The sequence below is a fragment of the Salmo trutta genome, chromosome 1 (assembly GCF_901001165.1).
Source record: "Salmo trutta chromosome 1, fSalTru1.1, whole genome shotgun sequence".
Lineage (NCBI taxonomy): Eukaryota > Metazoa > Chordata > Actinopteri > Salmoniformes > Salmonidae > Salmo > Salmo trutta.
This window is the reverse complement of record NC_042957.1, coordinates 38962442-38985690: the sequence shown is the minus strand read 5'-3', so window position 1 is coordinate 38985690 and position 23249 is coordinate 38962442. Positions and strand designations below refer to the sequence as shown.

The window sequence follows — 23249 nt, the reverse complement described above, 5'->3', positions numbered from 1 at the left end:
TTTATGTTTGTTAATTTGTTTGTGGGAGATTGTGACAAAAAAATAAGGGTGTCTGTTTTTTTGCGGGCGTGAAATGTGGGAATATACATTTATTGAGAATGACTCCGATTAGCTGTTGAGAATTATTTTGCTGATGCTACCTAAAAACTGATTGCATCTGATGTGCTCAATGAAGTTATATACAAGAAATATGGTTATAGTATTTGATTAGAAATGTTGTAATAAATAAGTGACAAATGGCAACAACAAAAAGTATCAAGTTCAGGCTGAGAACTTATATTATAGTAAGCTTTATAGTCTAATTAGGTAAATCAAGATGCTATGTACTTACTCCTACCAGCAGTGTTGGGGAAGCTGCTCTGAAAATATAGTTTACAAAGCTACTGATTACCTTGCACTGGAACAAGTTAAGCTACACTAAAACTACCCTTAAGAAAAATCAAATTTATTTGAATTGAGGTCAACTACCACCAAGCCTACTGCAAAATATAGTTAAATTACTAGTTGAAGTAGTTGAACATGGATACTGGTTACTAGTATCCATGTGATTCAATGCAAAGTGGGACCGATACTCCTCTTGATTCAATGACATCCATCTTGATCTAATGAGGGATAGACTAGGGTCTTTCTTGATCAGTATTCCCATGGTGCATTGTGTGGACAGTAGAGCTGAGACGAGCCGAAGGCTTCCACCTAAATATAAATCTAACACATCTCTCTGCCTCCTACCCCCCAGCCTGTGACCAGTTGTCCTTGGGAGTGGCAGCCATCTTTGGCCCCTCCCACAGCTCATCAGCTAACGCAGTCCAGTCCATTTGTAATGCCCTGGGGGTGCCCCACATCCAGACCAAGTGGAAGCACCAGGTGTCGGACAACAGGGACTCGTACTACGTCAGCCTCTACCCAGACTTCCAGTCCCTCAGCCGGGCCATCCTGGAACTGGTCCACTTCTTCAAATGGAGGACGGTCACTGTGGTCTATGACGACAGCACAGGTACAGATATCTTGGATGATGATGATCAAAAGGTGAAAGACAAAAAAAGATATGAGTATAAACTCAAACTGCTACTCAGACACAAACAAACCATTTTATCGGTGTGGTAGGTGTCCGAAAGGTTAGTAGCTTGAATGTTGCAGGTTTGAGTCTTGGGCTGGGCAATAAAAGCCTGAGATGAATTGTCATGCACTTGAGCAAGGCACTTATACCTTGCATAAGTCCAGGGGTTAAACCTGTTAGGGACAGACGTTCCGCTAGCAGAACGCCTCACCAATATCCAATGGTAGAGCGTGGCGCGAAATACAAATACCTCAAAAATACTATAACTTCAATTTCTCAAACATATGACTATTTTACACCATTTTAAAGACAAGACTCTCGTTAATCTAACCACATTGTCCGATTTCAAAAAGGCTTTACAGCGAAAGCAAAACATTAGATTATGTCAGGAGAGTACCATGCCAAAAACAATCACACAGCCATTTTCAAAGCAAGCTATATGTCACAAAAACCAAAACCACAGCTAAATGCAGCACTAACCTTTGATGATCTTCATCAGATGACACTCCTAGGACATTATGTTATACAATACATGCATGTTTTGTTCAATCAAGTTCATATTTATATCAAAAACCAGCTTTTTACATTAGCATGTGATGTTCAGAACTAGCATACCCACCGCATACTTCCGGTGAATTTACTAAATTACTCACGATAAACGTTCACAAAAAACAAAACAATTATTTTAAGAATTATAGATACAGAACTCCTTTATGCAATCGCGGTGTCAGATTTTAAAATAGCTTTTCGGCGAAAGCACATTTTGCAATATTCTGAGTAGATAGCTCGCCATCACAGGCTAGCTAATTTGACACCCACCAAGTTTGGTGCTCACTAAACTCAGAATTATTATAAGAAAAATTGGATTACCTTTGCTGTTCTTCGTCAGAATGCACTCCCAGGACTTCTACCTCAACAACAAATGTTGTTTTGGTTCAAAATAATCCATAGTTATATAGCTCCGTTTTGTTAGTGCGTTGAGGTCACTATCCGAAGGGTGACGCACAAGCGCATTTTGTGACAAAAAAATTCAAAATATTCCATTACCGTACTTTGAAGCATGTCAAACGCTGTTTAAAATCAATTTTTATGCTATTTTTCTCATAAAATAGCGATAATATTCCAACCGGGCGACGTTGTATTCATTCAAAGACTGAAAGAAAAACATGGAGTCGTCTCGTGGACGCGCATCTCCAGTGTCATTGTTCCCTGCCTGACCACTCACAAAAACTCCTGCTGTTTTTCTCCCAGAGACTGCAGAGACGTCATTCCACTTTCTGGCGCCTTCTGAGAGCCAATGGAAGCCTTAGAAAATGTCACGTTACAGCAGAGATGCTGTATTTTTGATAGAGATGCCACAGAAGGAGAACAAATTGTCAGATAGGGCACTTCCTGTATGGAATCTTCTCAGGTTTTGGCCTGCCATATGAGTTCTGTTATACTCACAGACACCATTCAAACAGTTTTAGAAACTTTAGAGTGTTTTCTATCCAAATCTACTAATTATATGCATATTCTAGTTTCTGGGCAGGAGTAGTAACCAGATTAAATCGGGTACATTTTTTTATCCGGCCGTGGAAATACTGCCCCCTATCCCAAACAGGTTAAATGTGCTCCTCCCAAAATGTGTATAGGTGCAGAAGAGTAGAACTGTTTTATTCTTTCCCCTAAGAGTTTAGCATTGAGTGTCTAGCCATGAAATCTTTAGGCCCCTCAAAGTCCTCCAGGTGGACTCCACGTCAAAACTGGAGCCCTCTACATGAGTGAGCAGCCCTGAAAAAACACATTGCCCAGAATCACCCTCTCCCCGAGTCTCCTCAGATTAATGCCATGCAGAATGAATGTGAAAGCTGACAGCATCCATGAATAAAAGACAGACTTGTCCTTTGAGGGTCCTCATCCACTCCTGTATCCATCTGCCGGATCGCCTGCTGTGACTTTGCAAAGTGGCTCATGATGTACATTTTTACAAGCACAGTAATATTTTACACCGTTGAGTACTGTTATATTTTAACAAGGCCTACTGCATCCAAAGTGAGGGTGCTCATCGACTTGAGAGAGAAGACAACATATCGCAATGTCTGTCTCTTATTTTACGATCCTTCGGAAGGACAAGGTTGTCCACTTCATGGAACGTAATTACTTGTTGAACATACTGTGTTACAAATACATGGGTTGCATGGTGAGTCTATCGCCGAATATGTCCAATTGTGGTTTCTTCAGTTGACGTTCTGTATTTTTGGTCGCAATTTATGCGATAAATTGGTTCATGCCAACTGCCAGCCACAAAAGAAAATCAGCCAGGCTCTGTTACGCCCTCTTCCAAATGGTAGCTATAAATGCAGAGGATGCGCACGGTGCAACAATATGACGAAGTGTGAATATTTCTGCCACCCCCACACAGGAAAACGGTTCCAAATAAATGATATCATTACGTGTTCCACCACCCATGTTATTTACATTATTAAATGTCCATGTGGGCTGTGCTATGTCGGTAAGACCTCCCGCTCTCTCAAACAGAGAATTAGTGAACATAAAAGTTCAATCAGGTGAAATGACAGGGATTATCCAGTCGCAGTACATTTTAATGACCTAAAGCATGACATTTCTACCTTTTAGATTTTGTGGCATAGAGAGTTAAGATATCAGACAGGGGAGGTGATATTAATAATACTCTGAGCAAAAGAGAATGTTTTTGGATTTTCACCATCCAGACATTATTTCCTAAAGGACTTAATGATGAAATGTTTGTTATGTTGTGAATTTGAACATGAATTATGTGCCTATTTTTAAGATTACTCTGTTTTTCGTATGATGTACCTTAATGATTAATGAAAACTTGCTATGTCCTCATTGTGGTTTTATGGACGTGTTTAATGCGTCTTATTTATACACTTTTGTAGTGTTTGTGAAATGCATATTGTTATGTTTGGTAGCACTTATTTATTTTTCCTTTGCCTCCAACCCCTTTCCATGCGTGGAACGGATGTGGGTGTGTTAGTTCTACATAGGGGTGCTGATTTAAAAAAAATTCACAAAAGCTCTGACGAAGGCCGTGAGGCCGAAACGTAAGCTTATTAAATATCAGTGATACTATCAAGAGCAGTGTGCGGTTTCCTTTTTCCTTCATCCTGTTTCAGCTGTTGCCATGCACCTGCAAAAAGATTGCTCAGATGTGCTCGCCTTTTTGAATTTTGTACAACTCTTTTTACTAAATTGGTGTCATGAGGTGTCTTACCCTGAATCACACATCGACCCCTAGCTCATACTGTCCTCTCAGAGGGCAATATGAAGCTACTACACCTATTCAATCTGGTTCTATCTACACAAGTGCATAGGGGCTAGATGTTGATTAGGGATTCAGTCTTACCTTTTACAATCAACTGGTAGATCTAGTATGACCAAGAGGATAGATTAACCATAAGGATTTATTCTTCGGTGTTCCTTGAAATTAATGGCTCGTGATAGGGTGACCATGTTTTTGTCACATCCATTTCACTTTGCAGAGAGCCACCGCTGTAGCATGGTGACAGTGTATTAACCTTGGCTAAGGTCACGGTGAATGGTCCAACTCGCCATCCACTGCAATGAGTCATCTGATTTGCCATTGTTCCACTCCTTCTCATTGTATTTGTCCTTAATGGCACAATATTCTCAATGTAGTGGACTTCTTTTGGACTAAGGCCCATAGGGCTCTGGTCAAAAGTAGTCAACTCTAAAGGGAATAAGGTGCAATTTGGGATGCATCCATTTATCATCACCCTCATCTCCATAACACCGTCCACTAGCTTGCATTGATTCCCCTAAAAAGGGCTCTAGCGAAGGTGTTAGACATTATTTAAAGGTAAGGTTACTCGAAACCAAGCCTGATGATAGTTTCTTCCTCGGGGGAGCATTTTTTAGGTTAACCTCTCTCGGGTATGTGGGACGAAATCGTCCCACCTAGTCAACAGCCAGTGGAATCGAGTGGCGCGATATTCAAAAACCTTAAAAATGCAACAACTTCAATTTCTCAAACATATGACTATTTTACACCATTTTAAAGACAAGACTCTCGTTAATCTAACCACATTGTCCGATTTCAAAAAAGGCTTTACAACGAAAGTAAAACATTAGATTATGTCAGGAGAGTACCCAGCAAGAAATAATCACACACCCATTTTTCAAGCTAGCATATATGTCACAAAAACCAAAACCACAGCTAAATGCAGCACTAACCTTTGATCTTCATCAGATGACACTCCTAGGACATTATGTTATACAATACATGCATGTTTTGTTCAATCAAGTTCATATTTATATCAAAAACCAGCTTTTTACATTAGCATGTGACGTTCAGAACTAGCAAACATACCGAAAACTTCCGGTGAATTTACTAAATTACTCACGATAAACGTTCACAAAAAAACATAACAATTATTTTAAGAATTATAGATACAGAACTCCTTTATGCAATCGCGGTGTCAGATTTTAAAATAGCTTTTCGGCAAAAGCACATTTTGCAATATTCTGAGTAGATAGCTCGCCATCACGGGCTAGCTAATTTGACACCCACCAAGTTTGGCGTTCACTAAACTCAGAATTACTATAAGAAAAATTGGATTACCTTTGCTGTTCTTCATCAGAATGCACTCCCAGGACTTCTACTTCAACCACAAATGTTGTTTTGGTTCAAAATAATCCATAGTTATGTTCAAATATCCTCTGTTTTGTCCGTGCATTCAGGTCCCTATCCGAACGGTGACGCGCGGACGCATGTCGTGACAAAAAAAATTCAAAATATTCCATTACCGTACTTCGAAGCATGTCAAACGCTGTTTAAAATCAATTTTTATGCGATTTTTCTCGTAAAATAGCGATAATATTCCGACCCGGGAGACGTTGTTTTCGTTCAAAGACTGAAAATAGAAAATGGTGTCTTCACATGCATGCGCACACCCGTCTCATTGTTCTCAGATCGACCACTATCCAAATCCCCTACTGTTTTTCGCCCAGGGACTGCAGAGTCATCATTGCCCATTCTGGCGCCTTCTGAGAGCCTATGGGAGCCTTAGAAAATGTAACGTTACAGCAGAGATCCTCTGTTTTCCATAAAGAGGCTATAGAAGGCCAAGAAATGGTCAGAGAGGGCACTTCCTATATAGAATATTCTCAGGTTTTTGCCTGCCATATGAGTTCTGTTATACTCACAGACACCATTCAAACAGTTTTAGAAACTTTAGTGTGTTTTCTATCCAAATCAAACAACAATTATATGCATATTCTAGTTTCTGGGCAGGAGTAATAACCAGATTAAATCGGGTACGTTTTTTATCCAGACGTGAAAATACTGCCCAAGAGAGGTTAACACACCACCTCACAGTGACAGAGTTGGGGTGTGAGAGCCTGGGTGATGTCAACCACACACACACACACACACACACACACACACACACACACACACAGTCTGTAATCACACAGCTCCATGCTCCAGGACGTTTATCCCTGATTGGAGCCTATCTGACGTTTGCCGGAAAGAACTATCAGAGGGGATAAAATAAAATATTTACACACAGCCCTCTGAGGATCGGGTAGGGAATGTCAGAAGGCATTATCCAGAGCCCCACAAACATCGGCCCTGACAGTGTGTCCCAAATGCTGAGCTCCCCCCCGGAACCATTTTCCGCTTAACGCCTCCCAAGTGTCTCTACGGAGCAAAACAGAGAAGGGAGAGATACCCTGGAGTAGGGAATTTGGAAATACCTACCTTACAAAAAACTGTAGTATTTACTTCTAATACGAAAGAACACATTCCTTATTCTTATTTCACAGCAATCCATATTGAAACTCCAGAGGGAGAATCAGCCCCCACTCACAGTAAGACCATTAAATTGCCCACACGGCACTTCATCCCAACAAAAAAGGTCTGAGTAGTCCAAAAGTGCTTCTTCAAAGCCCCTTTCTTCTCTCTCCCAGACTCCCTCCCCATCCCATCAATTTTTAGACCCATGACAAGTAATAATTTCTACCATCAATCCAGCCCTATTTCATCCCAAGGCTCAGAAGTCCTCGGTGGAGAGGAGAAACTCATTGTAATACCATCAGTGTCTCTCTGAGAGGTTTCTAGCTGAGTGCGGGTGGGAAAATGAAAGGTGCGGATTGTTGCTCAGTATGAGGCGGTGGTAAGGTTATATGGGGCCTCCCTAGTGGGGAGTAGTCAGGCAAACAGAGGCTCAAATCCGAACAGAACCTTGGGAGAGAGAAAGTGAGAATGGATTGACTGCAGCTTTCCAACACTAACATATTTAAGTCATTCCACGCTAGAATAGAGAGTGGTGTGTGAATTAGCATTTTTAAGGTGCTTCTTCGATGAAGCTGGACTCTGCTGATATATTGACTCTGTATATATTTAAGTCATTCAACGCTAGAATAGAGAGCGGTGTGTGAATGAGCATTTTTAAGGTGCTTCTTTGATGAAGCTGGACTCTGCTGATATATTGACTCTGTATATATTTAAGTCATTCCATGCTAGAATAGAGAGTAGTGTGTGAATTCTTCGATGAAGCTGGACTCTGCTGATGTAAAGTGCTTTTTGGTGAATGAGAAAGTGTGTTGAGTTGGTACAGAGCTCTGTTGACAGTTCTTCAGTACTGTATCATGGGTGGTATTCTGAAGTCTTCCATTGACAACACTGAATGATTTGCCAGCGATCAGAAGAGTCAGAATACTGCCCTATGTGTATGTTTGACAAGTGTGAGTGGGACAATCAGATCAACTATGGAAGAGAGAGTGTCACGATCGTTATAATAAGTGGACCAAGGCGCAGCGTGAATAGAGCTCCACATATTTATTGAGGTGAAATTCAAACAACAAATAAATATATGAATGTGCAGTTCGTAGCGCACACAGCACTAAACACAAACAATATCCCACAACGCAGGTGGGAAAAGGACCACACTAAGTATGATCCCCAATTAGAGGCAATGATCATCAGCTGCCTCCAATTGGGAAATATACTCACACCAACATAGAAATTAAAGACTAGAACACCCCCTAGTCACGCCCTGACCTAAAACACCATAGAGAACCCCGAGGGTTCTCTATGGTCAGGGCGTGACAGTAACCCCCCCCCCCCCCCCCAAAGGTGCGGACTCTGACCGCAAAACCTGAACCTGGATGGGGAGGGTTAGGGTGGGCAACTAGCACTGGTGGCGGCTCGAGTGCGGGACGTATCACCCGCTCAGACCACGGATCCGGCCATGAAGCTGGGCTGAACGCCATGCCTGGACTGGACACCAGAGCAGAGGAAGGCTCCGGCCATGGAGCAGGACTGGACGCCGTGCCTGGACTTGGCACCGGTGCAGAGGAAGGCTCTGGCCATGGCACCGGCACAGGAAGCTCTGGGCCGTGGACCGTCACTGGAGGCGCTGGACTGTAGACCGTCGCTGGAGACTCAGGGCTGGTGACACACTCTTCAGGGCGAGTGCGGGGAGCCGGCACAGGACGTACCGGCCTGGGGAGGCACACTGGAGGCCTGGTGCGTAGAGCCGGCACAGGTGGCACCAGACTGATGACACGCTCTTCAGGGCGAGTTCGGAGAGCTGGCACAGGACGTACCGGGGCTAGGAAGGCGCACTGGAGGCCTGGTGCGTGGAGCCGGCACAGGTTTCACCGGACTGATGACACACTCCTCAGGGCGAGTGCGGGGAGCCGGCACAGGACGTACCGGGCTGAGAAGGCGCACTGGAGGCCTGGTGCGTGGAGCCGGCACAGGTTTCACCGGACTGATGACACACTCCTCAGGGCGAGTGCGGGGAGCCGGCACAGGACGTACCGGGCTGAGAAGGCGCACTGGAGGCCTGGTGCGTGGAGCCGGCACAGGTTTCACCGGACTGATGACACGCTCTTCAGGGCGAGTGCGGGGAGCCGGCACAGGATGTACCGGGCTGGGGAGGCGCACTGGAGGCCTGGTGCGTGGAGCTGGCACAGGTTTCACCAGACTGATGATGTATTTGGGCTGGTTTATTTTAACGATTTGCATCTGAACTGTACTCCTTACCAATGACACTTATAGTAATTTCGATATCATACTTATTTTTCAAATAAGGTGTCCATTTCTGGTCTCCAGGTCTTATTCGGTTGCAGGAGCTGATCAAGGCACCATCCCGATACAACATTCGTTTGAAGATCCGACAGTTGCCGGCGGAGACCAAGGACGCCAAGCCACTTCTGAAAGAGATGAAGAAAGCAAAGGAGTTCCACGTGATCTTTGACTGCGACCACGAAATGGCCGCCTGGATCCTGAAACAGGTCAGTGTCTGTCTTAGGTCTTTCTCAGAATCATTTTGAAATTCAGAGACGGGTTGGACTTTGACAGATTTCTTGGACTTGGAGATGTATTCATATGAATTGGCTCCAGAATGATCCCTCCTTGAATACCTCATACTTCTGGTTTCAGGTGCAGTACCTACAGTTTGGTCATTCATTTCCTGTTCATCTGAATCAGACTCATTTGGATATCTAATTTTCCTCGTTTATCTCCTTTTAGAATATTACAGTTCCATTACTGTGTTTCCATAATGAATGCTCTATGCCAAAATACAGTTTTAATTAGCAACTCTGCCTCTGCTCACAGGCATGTTTGAGACATTATGATTAATCTCTGCCACATTGTTAATGAGAAGTGCTCATATCTGTTACCAAAACATACATTTTCGGGCAGAGTAGATGACATTGTATTGTGTCGAGTGTTCAGTTTGCTAATTATATACAGCATTCCTACCAACATTGCGTAAGGTAAGTTGTCCCCCATAAAAATGATTTACTCTGCACTCACACATGCTGTATATTTGTTTATGCACTTTGACCATAGTCAGTATTGTGGTTTTCCCACAGGCTCTAGCCATGGGAATGATGACGGAGTACTACCACTACATCTTCACCACCCTGGTATGTTCACCGACACCTTATTAAAATTTGTTTTTCTTCCTGATCACTACTGTGTCCATATTAGGACTGCATCCATGGAAGTTGCTGATGCTGTCCTAATATGGACACCGTAATATGGACACGCCTTCCCTGTGGCTCAGTTGGTAGAGCATGATGTGTGCAACACCAGGGTTGTGGGTTCGATTTCCACGGGGGGCCAGTACAAAAAAAAAATGCATGAAATGAAAATGTAATGTATGTATTCACTACTGTAAGTCGCTCTGGATAAGAGCGTCTGCTAAAATTTAAAAAACGTAAAATGTAGAGGTCACATCATCATCTCCTTTATATTGCCACCTAAATATTTGGTCCTGGTGGCAGTGCATCTACAATGTGCTATTGAAGTCAAAAACATTTATAGACAAAAACCTTTAAAGACAAAGAGTTGAAAAGGATTATAGCTGTCAAAGTATCAGTCTAAACTCTTTCTTCGATAGCATTTTGTTGACTCTTTAACCTCTGGACGGGCTCGGGACGGACATCCAGCGAAAAATCCTATCGCCATTAGCATAACACATTTTATTTGATTTTTTTTCAAATATAGGACTATTTTATATCGTTTTATAGATACACCTCTCCTGAATCGAACCACGTTGTCCGATTTCAAAAAGGCTTTACAGCAAAAGCAAAACATTAGATTATGTTACAGGAGTATATCGTAAAAGTAGCCACACAGCCATTTTCCGACCAACCACATGCATCACAAATAACCAAAAAACAGCTAAATGCAGCACTAACCTTTGACAATCTTCATCAGATGACACTCCTAGGACATCATGTTACACAATACATGCATTCTTTTGTTCGATAAAGTTCATATTTATATATAAAAACAGCATTTTACATCGGCGCGTGACGTTGACTAACTATTTTCCCTCAAATGCGTCCGGTGAAACAGCGCTACAATTTACTAAATTACTATTCGAAAACATTTTTCAAATGTAATATTGTCATTCTAAGATTTATAGATTAGCATCTCTTGAAAGCACCTGCAATGCCAGATTTAAAAATAACTTTACTGGGTAATCACACTTTGCGATAAAAGGGGATGTGATACTCAGAAAAAATAGGCTAGCAATACAGGTCAGCGCCATCTTGGAACAATCGCATATCAAATCTAGTCTTGTATACTATTGTCAATAATCCCTTACCTTCCAGGAATCCCAGGTCCACAACAAATGTATTTTTGTTCGAAAAAGTGAATCCTTTATGTCTTCTTGTTAGCGCGTTCTGAAGGCTGCACCAAAAGTACCGTCGTGCGCAGGACTCCTCTCTTACCAAAATTAATTTTTTTAAAATTTAAGTTCGTTCAAACATGTCAAACGTTGTTTAACCTCTCTGGCGCATGTGGGACGAACTCGTCCCACCTACGTAACAGCCACTTCAATCCAGTGGCGCGATTTTTGAATCGTTTGAAATACTATTACTTCAATTTCTCAAACATATGACTATTTTACAGCTATTTAAAGACAAGAATCTCGTTAATCTAACCACACTGTCCGATTTCAAAAAGGCTTTACAACGAAAGCAAAACATTAGATTATGTCAGCAGAGTGCCCAGCCAGAAATAATCAGACACCCATTTTTCAAGCTAGCATATCATGTCACATAAACCCAAACCACAGCTAAATGCAGCACTAACCTTTTATGATCTTCATCAGATGACACACCTAGGACATTGTGTTATACAATACATGCATGTCTGTTCAATCAAGTTCATATTTATATCAAAAAACAGCTTTTTACATTAGCATGTGACGTTCAGAAAAAGCATAACCCCCGCAAACTTCCGGGGAATTTACTAACAGTTTGCTAAATTAATCACGATAAACGTTCACAAAAAGCATAACAATTATTTTAAGAATTATAGATACATTACTCCTCTATGCACTCGATATGTCCGATTTTAAAATAGCTTTTCGGATGAAGCACATTTTGCAATACTCTAAGTACATAGCCCGGCATCACGGGCTAGCTATTTAGACACCCGGCAAAATTAGCCTTCATCAAAATCACATTTCCTATAAGAAAAATGTTCTTACCTTTCTTGTTCTTCGTCAGAATGCACTCACAGGACTTCTACTTCAATAACAAATGTAGGTTTGGTCCCAAATAATCCATCGTTATATCCAAACAGCGACGTTTTGTTCGTGAGTTCTAGACACTATCAGAATACTAAATCACGGTCTAGCGCATGGCGCATGGCTTGACAAAAAAATTCTAAATATTCCATTACCGTACTTCGAAGCATGTCAGCCGCTGTTTAAAACCAATTTTTATGCCATTTATCTCGTAGAAAAGCGATAATATTCCGACCGGGAATATGCAATGAGCCTAAACAGCCGAATTAAATTTCTCCACGGGGGCGAATCGTGCATGCGCCTCTTCAATGGTCCTCTGATCCGCCACTTACCAAAGGCGATAATCTGTTTCAGCCAGAGGCCGCCTCGTCAACCTTCAGGTATTTCCCGGGTTCTGAGAGCCTATCGGAGCCCTGGGAATTGTCACGTTACAGCTAAGATCCTTACTTTTCAATAAACAGATGCAAGACGCACGACTCCTTGTCAGACAGGGTACTTCCTGCATGAAACCTTGTCAGGTTTTTGCCTGCCATAGGAGTTCTGTTATACTCACAGACACCATTCAAACAGTTTTAGAAACTTTTTTTTTAACTGTTTTCTATCCAAACCTGAACAATAATATGCATATTCTAGCTTTTGAGTTGGTGTAGGAGGCAGTTAAAAATGGGCACATATTTTTTCCAAAATTCTCAATACTGCCCCCTAGCCCAAACAGGATAACATCAATCTTTAGGGCCTTTTTCAACCAGAGCTCCAATAACATTCAAGGGGGACGATAGCATTGTCTTTCAAAACGTTTCGAAAGGGGAGGGTACCCAGGGGCGCCGGCGTCATAATGGTGATGGCCCTCCCCATGTGACCACGTTCCACAGACTCTCATTCTGTCAGTTTTCACAGTAGAAGGCTCAAACCACTTTGTAAAGACTGGGGACATCTAGTGGAAGCAATAGGAAGTGCTCAATGAACCATAGCTCACGGTGTGATTTATAGGCAAAGTGATGAAGTTGAGTCCGCAATTCAGAACTCCACATCCTGTTACAATCGGTCTCGGGGTTTTGACTGCCATATGAGTTCTGTTATACTCAGACACCATTCAAACAGTTTTAGAAACTTTAGGGTGTTTTCTATCCACGAGTATTAATTATATGCATATCCTAGCTTCTGAGTTTGAGTAGGAGGCCGTTTAAAATGGGCACAAATTTGTTTCTAAAATCGCAGTAGCGCCCCCTATCCTAGGCGACCGTCAAGAGGTTAAACAATGTTTAGCCATTTTCTACCCACCCCCAATCTACCCACCTCTAAAAGTTTTTATCAGGGAAACTAAAGCCACTTGATATGTTTGTCTATTCTGACTCATGGTGGATATTGAAGTTCTCCAAAGTTCCTTTGATCCACCAAAGATTTCTGCTGTTCTCACTGGATGAAAAGCCTGTCTCTCCTGGATGGAGAGTGATAATGGAATTTATAGGTTCAAGGTTTTGACTAAATGATTCCACCCTGAAAATGTATAAATATATAATTCACTAATGTTGTGCATAGGACAAGTTAAGAAAAAGAGGAACTGTTAACAGACAGCTTGTGGCAGACAACTTGTGACCACTGTGAAACTGATTACAGGAAGTAGATTTCCCCACCCAGGGAGGGGAGAAACCTTTAGGCTTGCAGTAGATTATGTAACATGGGGCAGGATATGATAAGCAATGTATGTGTTGAAGAAGACTTGTAAATAAGCATTGACAGTGTTAAAGAAGAGGAGGGGCATTTGTAAGGGTTATGACATATGGTATGACCAAATGTAAGGTATAAAAGGCTATGTGCTTGTATGATTGGCAGAGCTCTCTGAATAAAGAACTAACCTTTTGCAGACTTCTGGGACTTTGTCGAATTCTTCTATTAACCGGGGCCTTACAACCCCCGGGGAATTGGTCAAAGCATATAGTGAGTTTTGAGTTAATAACATTGGGATGAAAATTCTTGTGACGAGAGAGAACGAGAGACTGAGAGCTCAGATAATAGCTCAGACAGTATGAGGCTATTATCGTTTCGGTTCAATATGGCCCTGACAACAACTGGGCCTGTTGTCCTATTTGGATCATTATGGTTAAGGTTAGGACAAGGGTAGAGAAAGGCTGAATTGAAATCTGTTGTTATGGGCAAACTGTAAATAGAGCTGAGATTATAGTGCTGTTTCAGAGGCATGCTGTTACTTGTTAGTCTGGGCTCCTGCCTGTTCCAAGAACATAGGCCAGTTTGGCAAGGAAGTGGCGGTAGTGCTGGCCAATGCTGCAATACAACTGCTATCCAGGGTGTGTTGCCCTTACAGGAGTAATGCAAACATTGTCTATTATGCTCCCTCGCACACGCATGTGTACACGCACATGCACATGCACACACACACTGTACACTTATACAACCTATAGACATCTACCTGGTCATAAGCCAGACATGTGGCTCGTTTGACTACTGCGATGTCCTTTCGCTTCCAACATGATAGATGGCAACACACCAAGGCCCTGCCTGGTAACCTTGAAAACGTTGGCTTGATCAAGGCCATTGTCTCTGCAACAATATGAAAGGCCTCCTGAAAATACTTCCTAATGTACTGCCTCTCGCTGCTAATATTAGAGACTGTTAAAACATTCGCATGGAGAAAAACACCAGGAATAGGTGGCTTTTCCATAGAATTCTAATTAACATTTTGTGACAAGTAGCCTCCCGATTTACGCCAATGACAACACGCATGTCACTCAATTCAGATAGGGATGTCCCCTCTCCCCCCTATTGTTCACACTGGCAATTAAACTGCTTGAAGAAAGAATTAGACAGGACCCAAATGTAACATGTATCAGTTTTGGTAAACATGAATATTAACTAAACTTATTTGCAGACGATCTCTTGACATACCTGACCAATTTTGGAAACTCAATGCCCACTTTGCTCAAAATATTTTCAGAATACTCAAAATCTCAGGATATTTTATTTACGTGAAAAAAATATAATTATAATGGCAATAGGAAAAAGAAAAATAATAACTCATGATCTACAGATACCCTTTAAGGGGAACACAAAAAACAAATGAAAACAACAAATATAATAATTTGAATTTTATTCCATTAATCAACAATATGAAAGCAGATCTAATTAAATGGAATAATCTTCCCATGAATATTACAGGTAGAATAAACTTCTTTAGAATGGCATAGCTCCCAAAGTTTTTGTATTTATTTTTGGTAATACCAATTACCCCCCTGAAGACCCAGCTATCACAGTAGATCTGGGCCGATTCCAGCTGAGAGTTGGGGAACTCGGCTAAGAGTCAGACTTGGCTGGCGTCATGTAGCCCGAGTCTGGGCCGCCTTCAGCAGTATTACTTATGGCTAGGATGCAAGGATTGAGCTCGGGCCGATTCCGGTGTGAGTTATCTGGCGTAAATGTATTACTTGGGGCTCGGGCCGATTCCGGTGTGAGTTATCTGGCCCAAATGTATTACTTGGGGCTCGGGCCAATTGGGGCTACTCTCTGGCAGATGATTACACAGGCTGCTATATAAATAACATTTAATAATGTATTTTTTCATATTTTGTCATTGTTTCTGTGATCAAAAAATACAATTAACATTTAAATGAAATTCTTTAAGAGTTTTGTGTAGTATTTTAGTATTTTGATACTTTGGTCATAGACACTGCATCGCAGTGCAAATTGCGTTGCTACAGATGCTGGTTCGAGACCCGTGCCCGGGAGATCCATGAGGCGACGCCCAATTGGCCCAGCGTTGTCTGAGTTAGGGGAGGGTTTGGCCGGCTGGGATGTCCTTGTCCCTTCGCACTGTAGCGACTCCTGTGGCAGGCCAGGTACATGCACGCTGACACGGTCACCAGGTGTATGGTGTTTCCTCTGACACAAAATGTTTGTTTGTGGATGGGTAAAATTTGTATGTATAAAATGTATAATAGTAATATTTAAAATTACTATATCGGGTAATTTTGTATACATTTATTTAAATTTGCATCGGGTCGCTTATGGGTTGATTCTGGAAAGATTGAATTCCGGTAGACGGAAACGGCCTGATGTACTTGGGCCGATTCTGGGTAGTCATTCATTTTGTTTCCGGGCCGAGTCCGACACCCGATTCCGGGCCGATTCAATCAGTTCCGGCCCCCCGGAAGAGGGACGCTTTTGGGCCAATTCCTCATTGCTAGCTCGGGACCTTCTTTAAAAATGTATACTCGGTCATAAGACTTCAATCAGTATCCCTAGTGGCGCAGCGGTCTAAAGCAGTGCATCTCAGTGCAAGAGGTGTCACTACAGTCCCTGGTTCAAATCCAGGCTGTATCACATTTGGTGGTGCACAATTGGCCCAGCGTCATCCGGGTTTGGCCGGGGTAGGCCTTCATTGTAAAATAAGAATTTGTTCTTAACTGTCTTGCCTAGTTTAAAAAATAAACAAATATATCTGGGTGAATAAAAAGGGAAGTTTTACATCTTCCTAAGTCTGAGGGTGGTTTTAACCCAAGGCTTTTACTTATACATTTAAGTCATTTAGCAGACGCTCTTATCCAGAGCGACTTACAAATTGGGATTTGACATATAGTTAAATGCACTAAAGAGGAACAATGGGTACATATTATTTTTATGTGTCTATTTTCAAAGGATAAAGCTAAGAACATTAAAACCTCTTAGGGCTAGGGGGCAGTATTGACACGGCCGGATAAAAAAACGTACCCGATTTAATCTGGTTACTACTCCTGCCCAGTAACTAGAATATGCATATAATTATTGGCTTTGGATAGAAAACACCCTAAAGTTTCTAAAACTGTTTGAATGGTGTCTGTGAGTATAACAGAACTCATATGGCAGGCAAAACCCTGAGACAAATCCTGACAGGAAACTGAAATCTGATGTGTGGATATCACTTCAAACATTTGCCATTGAAACACACAGGGGCTTGTGGATCATTTAGCACCTCCTGTGGCTTCCACTAGATGTCCCCAGTCTTTACAAAGTGGTTTAAGTCTCCTACTATCAAAATTGACCCAAAGAGAGCCTGTTTATCTTGGTCACAGGGGATGGGCCATTACCATTGTGACGTCGGCGCCCATGGGTACTCTCCCTTTTCGAAACGTTTTGAAAGACAATGGAATGTTATTGAAGCCCTGGTTGAAAAAGCCCCTAAAGATTTATGTTATACAACGTTTGACATGTTTGAACGAACTTAAATATATTTTTTTTGCTCATTCCTGACGACAAGTCAGACGCACACGGTACATTTTCACTAGCCTTCGGAGCGCGCTTACACTATTGGGACATAAATTAGTAACTTTTTTGAACAAAAGTACATTTGTTATGGACCTGGGATTCCTAGAAGTGCCTTCTGATAAAGATAATCAAAGGTAAGGGATTATTTACAATAGTATTTTTGATGGTTGATTGTTCCAAGATGGCTCCAACATTTATAGCCTAGACTTTTTTTCTGGGCATACCACGTCGTTTATTGCAAAGTGTGATTTCCCAGTAAAGTTATTTTTAAATCTGGCAAAGATATGGCATTCAAGACATGTTAATCTATAAGTCTTTGAATGACAATATTACATTTTAACAATGTTTTCGAATAGTAATTTTGTAAATTGTAGCGCTAATAAACCGGAAGCATTTGAGGCAAAAGATTTTCTGAACGTCATGCGCCGATGTAAAATGCTGTTTTTATATATAAATATGAACTTTATCGAAAAAAAATGCATGTGTTGTGTAACATGATGTCCTAGGAGTGTCATCTGATGAAGGTTGTCAAAGGTTAGTGCTGCATTTAGCTGTGTTTTGGGTATTTGTGATGCATGCTAGTTGCTTTGAAAATGGCTGTGTGATTATTTCTGGCTGGGTACTCTGCTGACATAATCTAATGTTTTGCTTTTGCTGTAAAGCCTTTTTGATATCGGACAACGTGGTTCGATTCAGGAGAGGTGTATCTATAAAACGGTGTAAAATAGTCATATGTCTGAGAAATTGAAGTTATAGCATTTATGAGGTTTTGCATTTAGCGCGACGCGATTCCACTGGCTGTTGATTAGGGTGGGACGCAAGCGTCCCACTGGCCCAGAGAGGTTAACAACTTCATAGTTAAGAAAGCTATAAGGATATGGAAGAAAGTGAAACGTATTCTACAAGAATCAATATCAATATCACTGGAACAATCCTTGGATAGCTTTTCAGAAATGATAAATTGGTCCACATGGAACACTAAAGGCATAGGTGGAGTAAGTAGTGTTATACTATGCTATTATATTTGGTTATGTTATGTAGAATACAAATGAAATATTATATGATCTTTCAAGACATTGATTCAGCTTTGATCTTACTTTACTAAATGAGCACCGTGAGAAGTGGCGCGTGCGCTCCGTCAGTAACACACCCCTGCTCCTGCAGCACCGAACGAGCTAATTGATCCACACGTATTTTACTCTTCTGCCTCGTGCAAAATTTGGTGATACAGAAAGGAGAGCCCACGTGTGAAAATCTGGGAATATTTGGCCAAGGAAACTTTTCTGGTTGGTCTCAGCTTTCATTGAATGTTAAACTGTTAGGAAGGGAGACTTGAAATGGGATTGAGTGAAGTACCTGCACATATTATGTTCAATGAGCAACTAATGAGCATGGAGAGACTCAAGTATGACATCATTACCTTATATCTTTTAGTCTAATATAGCTGTTTACTAACTTGTGTAGCTCTTCGTCAGAAGCATGCTTTTTGTAAGTAGTTAATCCCAACTGTCCTCTCCAAATGTATCTTGAATTTATCCCGAAAGGATTTGAGAAATGTGATTGGTTGACGCTAGGCCTATGACGTTGGCCTACCGTGTCACCTTGCTCTGTGCAGAATATCAGATCTTAACCTTTTACATCTAGACGTTCAGCTAGCGGAACACCTGCTCCAATATCCAATGATGGGCGTGGCGCAAAATACAAAGTCCTCGAAAATCCAAAAATTTTTCAAACATATGACTATTTTACACCATTTTAAAGACAAGACTCTCCTTTATCTAACCACACTGTCCGATTTCAAAAAGGCTTTACAGCGAAAGCAAAACATTAGATTGTCAGCAGAGTACCCAGCCAGAAATAATCAGACACCCATTTTTCAAGCTAGCATATAATGTCACAAAAATCCAGAAGACAGCTAAATGCAGCACTAACCTTTGATGATCTTCATCAGATGACACTCCTAGGACATTATGTTATACAATACATGCATGTTTTGTTCAATCAAGTTCATATTTATATTAAAAAACAGCTTTTTACATTAGCATGTGACGTTCAGAACTTGCATTCCCACCGAACACTTCCGGTGAATTTACTAAATTACTCACAATAAACGTTCACAAAAAACATAACAATTATTTTAAGAATTATAGATACAGAACTCCTTTATGCAATTGCGGTGTCCGATTTTAAAATAGCTTTTCGGTGAAAGCACATTTTGCAATATTCTGAGTAGATAGCCCGGCCATCATGGCTAGCTATTTTGACACCCACCAAGTTTGGTACTCACCAAACTCAGATTTACTATAAGAAAAATTAGATTAACTTTGCTGTTCTTCGTCAGAATGCACTCCCAGGACTTCTACTTCATCACCCAATGTTGTTTTGGTTCCAAATAATCCATAGTTATATCCAAATAGCGGCGTTGTGTTGTGCGTTCAAGACACTATCCGAAGGGTAACGAAGGTTGACGCGCCCGGCGCGTTTCGTGACAAACAATTTCAAAATATTCCATTACCGTACTTCGAAGCATGTCAAACGCTGTTTAAATAAATTTTTATGCGATTTTTCTCGTAAAAAAGCGATAATATTCCGACCGGGAGTCGTTGTTTTCATTCAAAGACAGGGAAAGTAAAATGGACTCTTCTCGTGCACGCGCGCAGCAGTCTCATTGTTCTCAGATCGACCACTATCCAAATGCGCTACTGTTTTTCAGCCATGGACTGCAAAGTCATCATTCAACGTTCTGGCACCTTCTGAGAGCCTATGGGAGCGTTAGAAAATGTCACGTTACAGCAGAGATTCCCTGTTTTGGATAGAGATTTCTGGGCAGGAGTAATAATCAGATTAAATCGGGTACGTTTTTTATCCGGCCGTGAAAATACTGCCCCCTATCCATAACAAGTTAACAACGATTGGAGAAGTATTTAAAATCACCAGTACCACATCCTTATAATACATTTATTTTCATAAGTGCAAGGTGACTGCAAGAGACAGGTTGGGATGTCTGACTGAAATACGAGAACCTTTGTTTCTAAATTAGTAGTGTTTGAATTTGTTAATAAAATGCGGGACATGATTGTACGTTTTCGGGACAAAGTGCGAGACTGTCCCGCACAATACGGGACTGTCCCACGCAATCCAAGACATGTGGTCACCTTAACTGTAAATTACTTTTTTGGAACTGACCAATGTAAATCATTTCAAATACATGCAATTTAAAAGTTTCATATGACAAAATGTTTATTTGACATATTTTGGACATCAGAGCAACCTTATTTGAGTCAGAAAAGGATGTTCATATGATAGGGAAGATTTACAGAACCTTGCACAGAGCATATCCAACTGATAATCTCTTGGAACTACTGCAACCAAGACTTAAAAAGAACTGATGTTGGCACAAGATGGAGGGAAAGTTGGAGCATAACTAACCAAATTACAGTTAACAAAAAATGTGCTCTTAATCCAGTCTAAAAGACAAAATTCCCAAATTGACTCAATAATCCATGCTTTCTGAGAATGCTATGAAGTCCAAAAGTTATGTGTGGAGGTAGAAAATTGTCTGTCAGAAGTATTATAATGTAAACTTACTTTTAATCCGTCTGTCTGCATATTTCAAGTCATGGCATATGGGGGATGTAGTGAGATACCCAATGGGCTGGACTATTCTCTTCTCAGCACTCATTTTGAGAAAAAAAACATACTAAAAACTTGCAAATCAATCATCAATAACACAATTGAAAAATCAAATGATTTATTATTTAAATAACATGGGCAACCAAGAAAAATGAATGTGTACAGTTTAAGGCCAAGTGGCTAACAATAACACCTTGATCACACTGACAGAGTCATTACGCAAAATGGTAAGCAGCATCATCTGGATATGCCTGCAATAAAAGTTCAACATTCACCTTCTGCTACTATTTCTGTCAAGCCGTCTAAGTGTACAGTTTGACACATACGTTAGAATAATCCATTGTATGCACCACACAGAATGCACTACAACTGCCTCTGCAATGCAATGTTGCAAGGCAAACGCAGCATTCGATTGGAAATGAATGTACTACCGGTGTACTAAAATGCAATGACGCAGTCGGTGTGATCGAGGGTAATGCTGGAACTAGACATGGGGGTGTGCGGGTGTGGGCAGATGAGATATAGTCTTTGTTTGTGTGCAACTGTAAGTTGTTGTTCATATGTATAAGTAACTATTTGGACTGGAATAAAAATATTATATATACAGTACCAGTCAAAAGTTTGGACACACCTACTCATTGCAGGGTCCTACATTGTAGAATATTAGTGAAGACATCAAAACTATGAAATAACACATATGGAATCATGTAGTAACCAAAAAGGTGTTTAAGAAATCAAAATATATTTTACATTTGAGATTCAAAGTAGCTACCCTTTGCCTTGATGAAAGCTTTGGACACTCTTGGCATTCTCTCAACCAGCTTCACAAGGTAGTCACCTGGAATGCATTTCAATTAACAGGTGTGCCTTGTTAAATGTTAAGTTGTGGAATTTCTTTCCTTCTTATTGCATTTTAGCCGATCAGTTGTGTTGTCATAAGGCAGGGGTAGTATACAGAAGATAGCCCTATTTCGTAAAAGACCAAGTCAAATTTATGGAACAGCTCAAATAAGCAAGGAGAAATGACACTCGATGATTACTTTAAGACATGATGGTCAGTCAATCTGGAAAATGTCAAGAACTTTGAAAGTTTCTTCAAAGCAAATCAAAGGAAACTTTATTTGTCACATGCGCCGAATACAACCTTACCGTGAAATGCTTACTTACAAGCCCTTAACCAACAATGCAGTAAGAAAATATTTACCAAAGAAACAAAAGTAAAAAACAATAAAAAGTAACACAAGAAAATAAAATTAACGAGGCTACATACAGGGGTACCGGTACCGAGTCAGTGTGCAGGGGTACAGGTAAGTCGTAGGTAGGGGTGAAGTGACTATGCATAGATAATAAACAGCGAGTAGCAACAGTGTACAAAACAAATGGGGGGGGGGGGCAATGTAAATAGTCCAGTGGCCATTTGATTAATTGTTCAGCAGTCTTATGGCTTGGGAGTAGAAGCTGTTAAGGGGCCTTTTGGTCCTAGACTTGACATTCTGGTACCACTTGCCGTGCAGTAGCAAAGAAAACAGTCTATGACTTGGGTGACTGGAGTCTCTGAAAATGTTTTGTGCTTTCCTCTGACACCGCCTAGTATATAGGTCCTGGATGGCAGGAAGCTTGGCTCCAGTGATGTACTGGGCCGTACGCGTTACCCTCTGTAGCGCCTTACGGTCAGATGCTGAGCAGTTGCCATACCAGGCAGTGATGCAACCTGTTAGGATGCTCTCGATGGTGCAGCTGTAGAACCCTTTGAGGATCTGGGGACACATGCCAAACCTTTTCAGTCTCCTGAGGGGGAAAAACTGTTGTCATGCCTTCTTAACGACTGTCTTGGTGTGTTTGAACCATGAAAGTTCTTTGGTGATGTGGACACCAAGGAACTTGAAACTCTCGACCTGCTGGACTACAGCCCCGTCGATGTTAATGGGGGCCTGTACGGTACACATTTTCCTGTAGTCCACAATCAGCTCCTTTGCTTGCTCACATTGAGGGAGAGGTTGTTGTCCTGGCACCACACTGCCAGGTCTCTGGCCTCCTCTCTATAGGCTGTCTCATCGTTGTCGGTGATCAGGCCTACCACTGTTGTATCATCAGCAAAATTAATGATGGTGTTGGAGTCGTGTTTGGCCACACAGTCCCGGGTGAACAGGGAGTACAGGAGGGGACTAAGTACACACCCCTGAAGGACCCCAGTGTTAAGGGTCAGCGTGGCAGACGTGTGGTTGCATACCCTTACCACCTGGGGTCCTTAGCTT

The 23249-nt window shown here is 41.4% G+C and overlaps 1 protein-coding gene across 4 annotated transcripts in view; it reads left to right on the top strand.

The window, feature by feature from the left end:
• LOC115195609 (glutamate receptor ionotropic, kainate 2) overlaps nt 1-23249 on the top strand; it is a 237538-nt gene that overhangs the window by 60462 nt on the left and 153827 nt on the right. For all 4 annotated transcript variants that reach the window (XR_003878718.1, XM_029755669.1, XM_029755660.1 and 1 more), the window contains exons 3-5: nt 737-994; nt 9165-9346; nt 9932-9985. Coding sequence is in view for 3 of the 4 variants with exons in the window: in XM_029755669.1 (XP_029611529.1) it covers nt 737-994; nt 9165-9346; nt 9932-9985 (494 nt within the window). In the remaining variant the exon portion in view is untranslated. The remainder of the gene's footprint in view (nt 1-736; nt 995-9164; nt 9347-9931; nt 9986-23249) is intronic.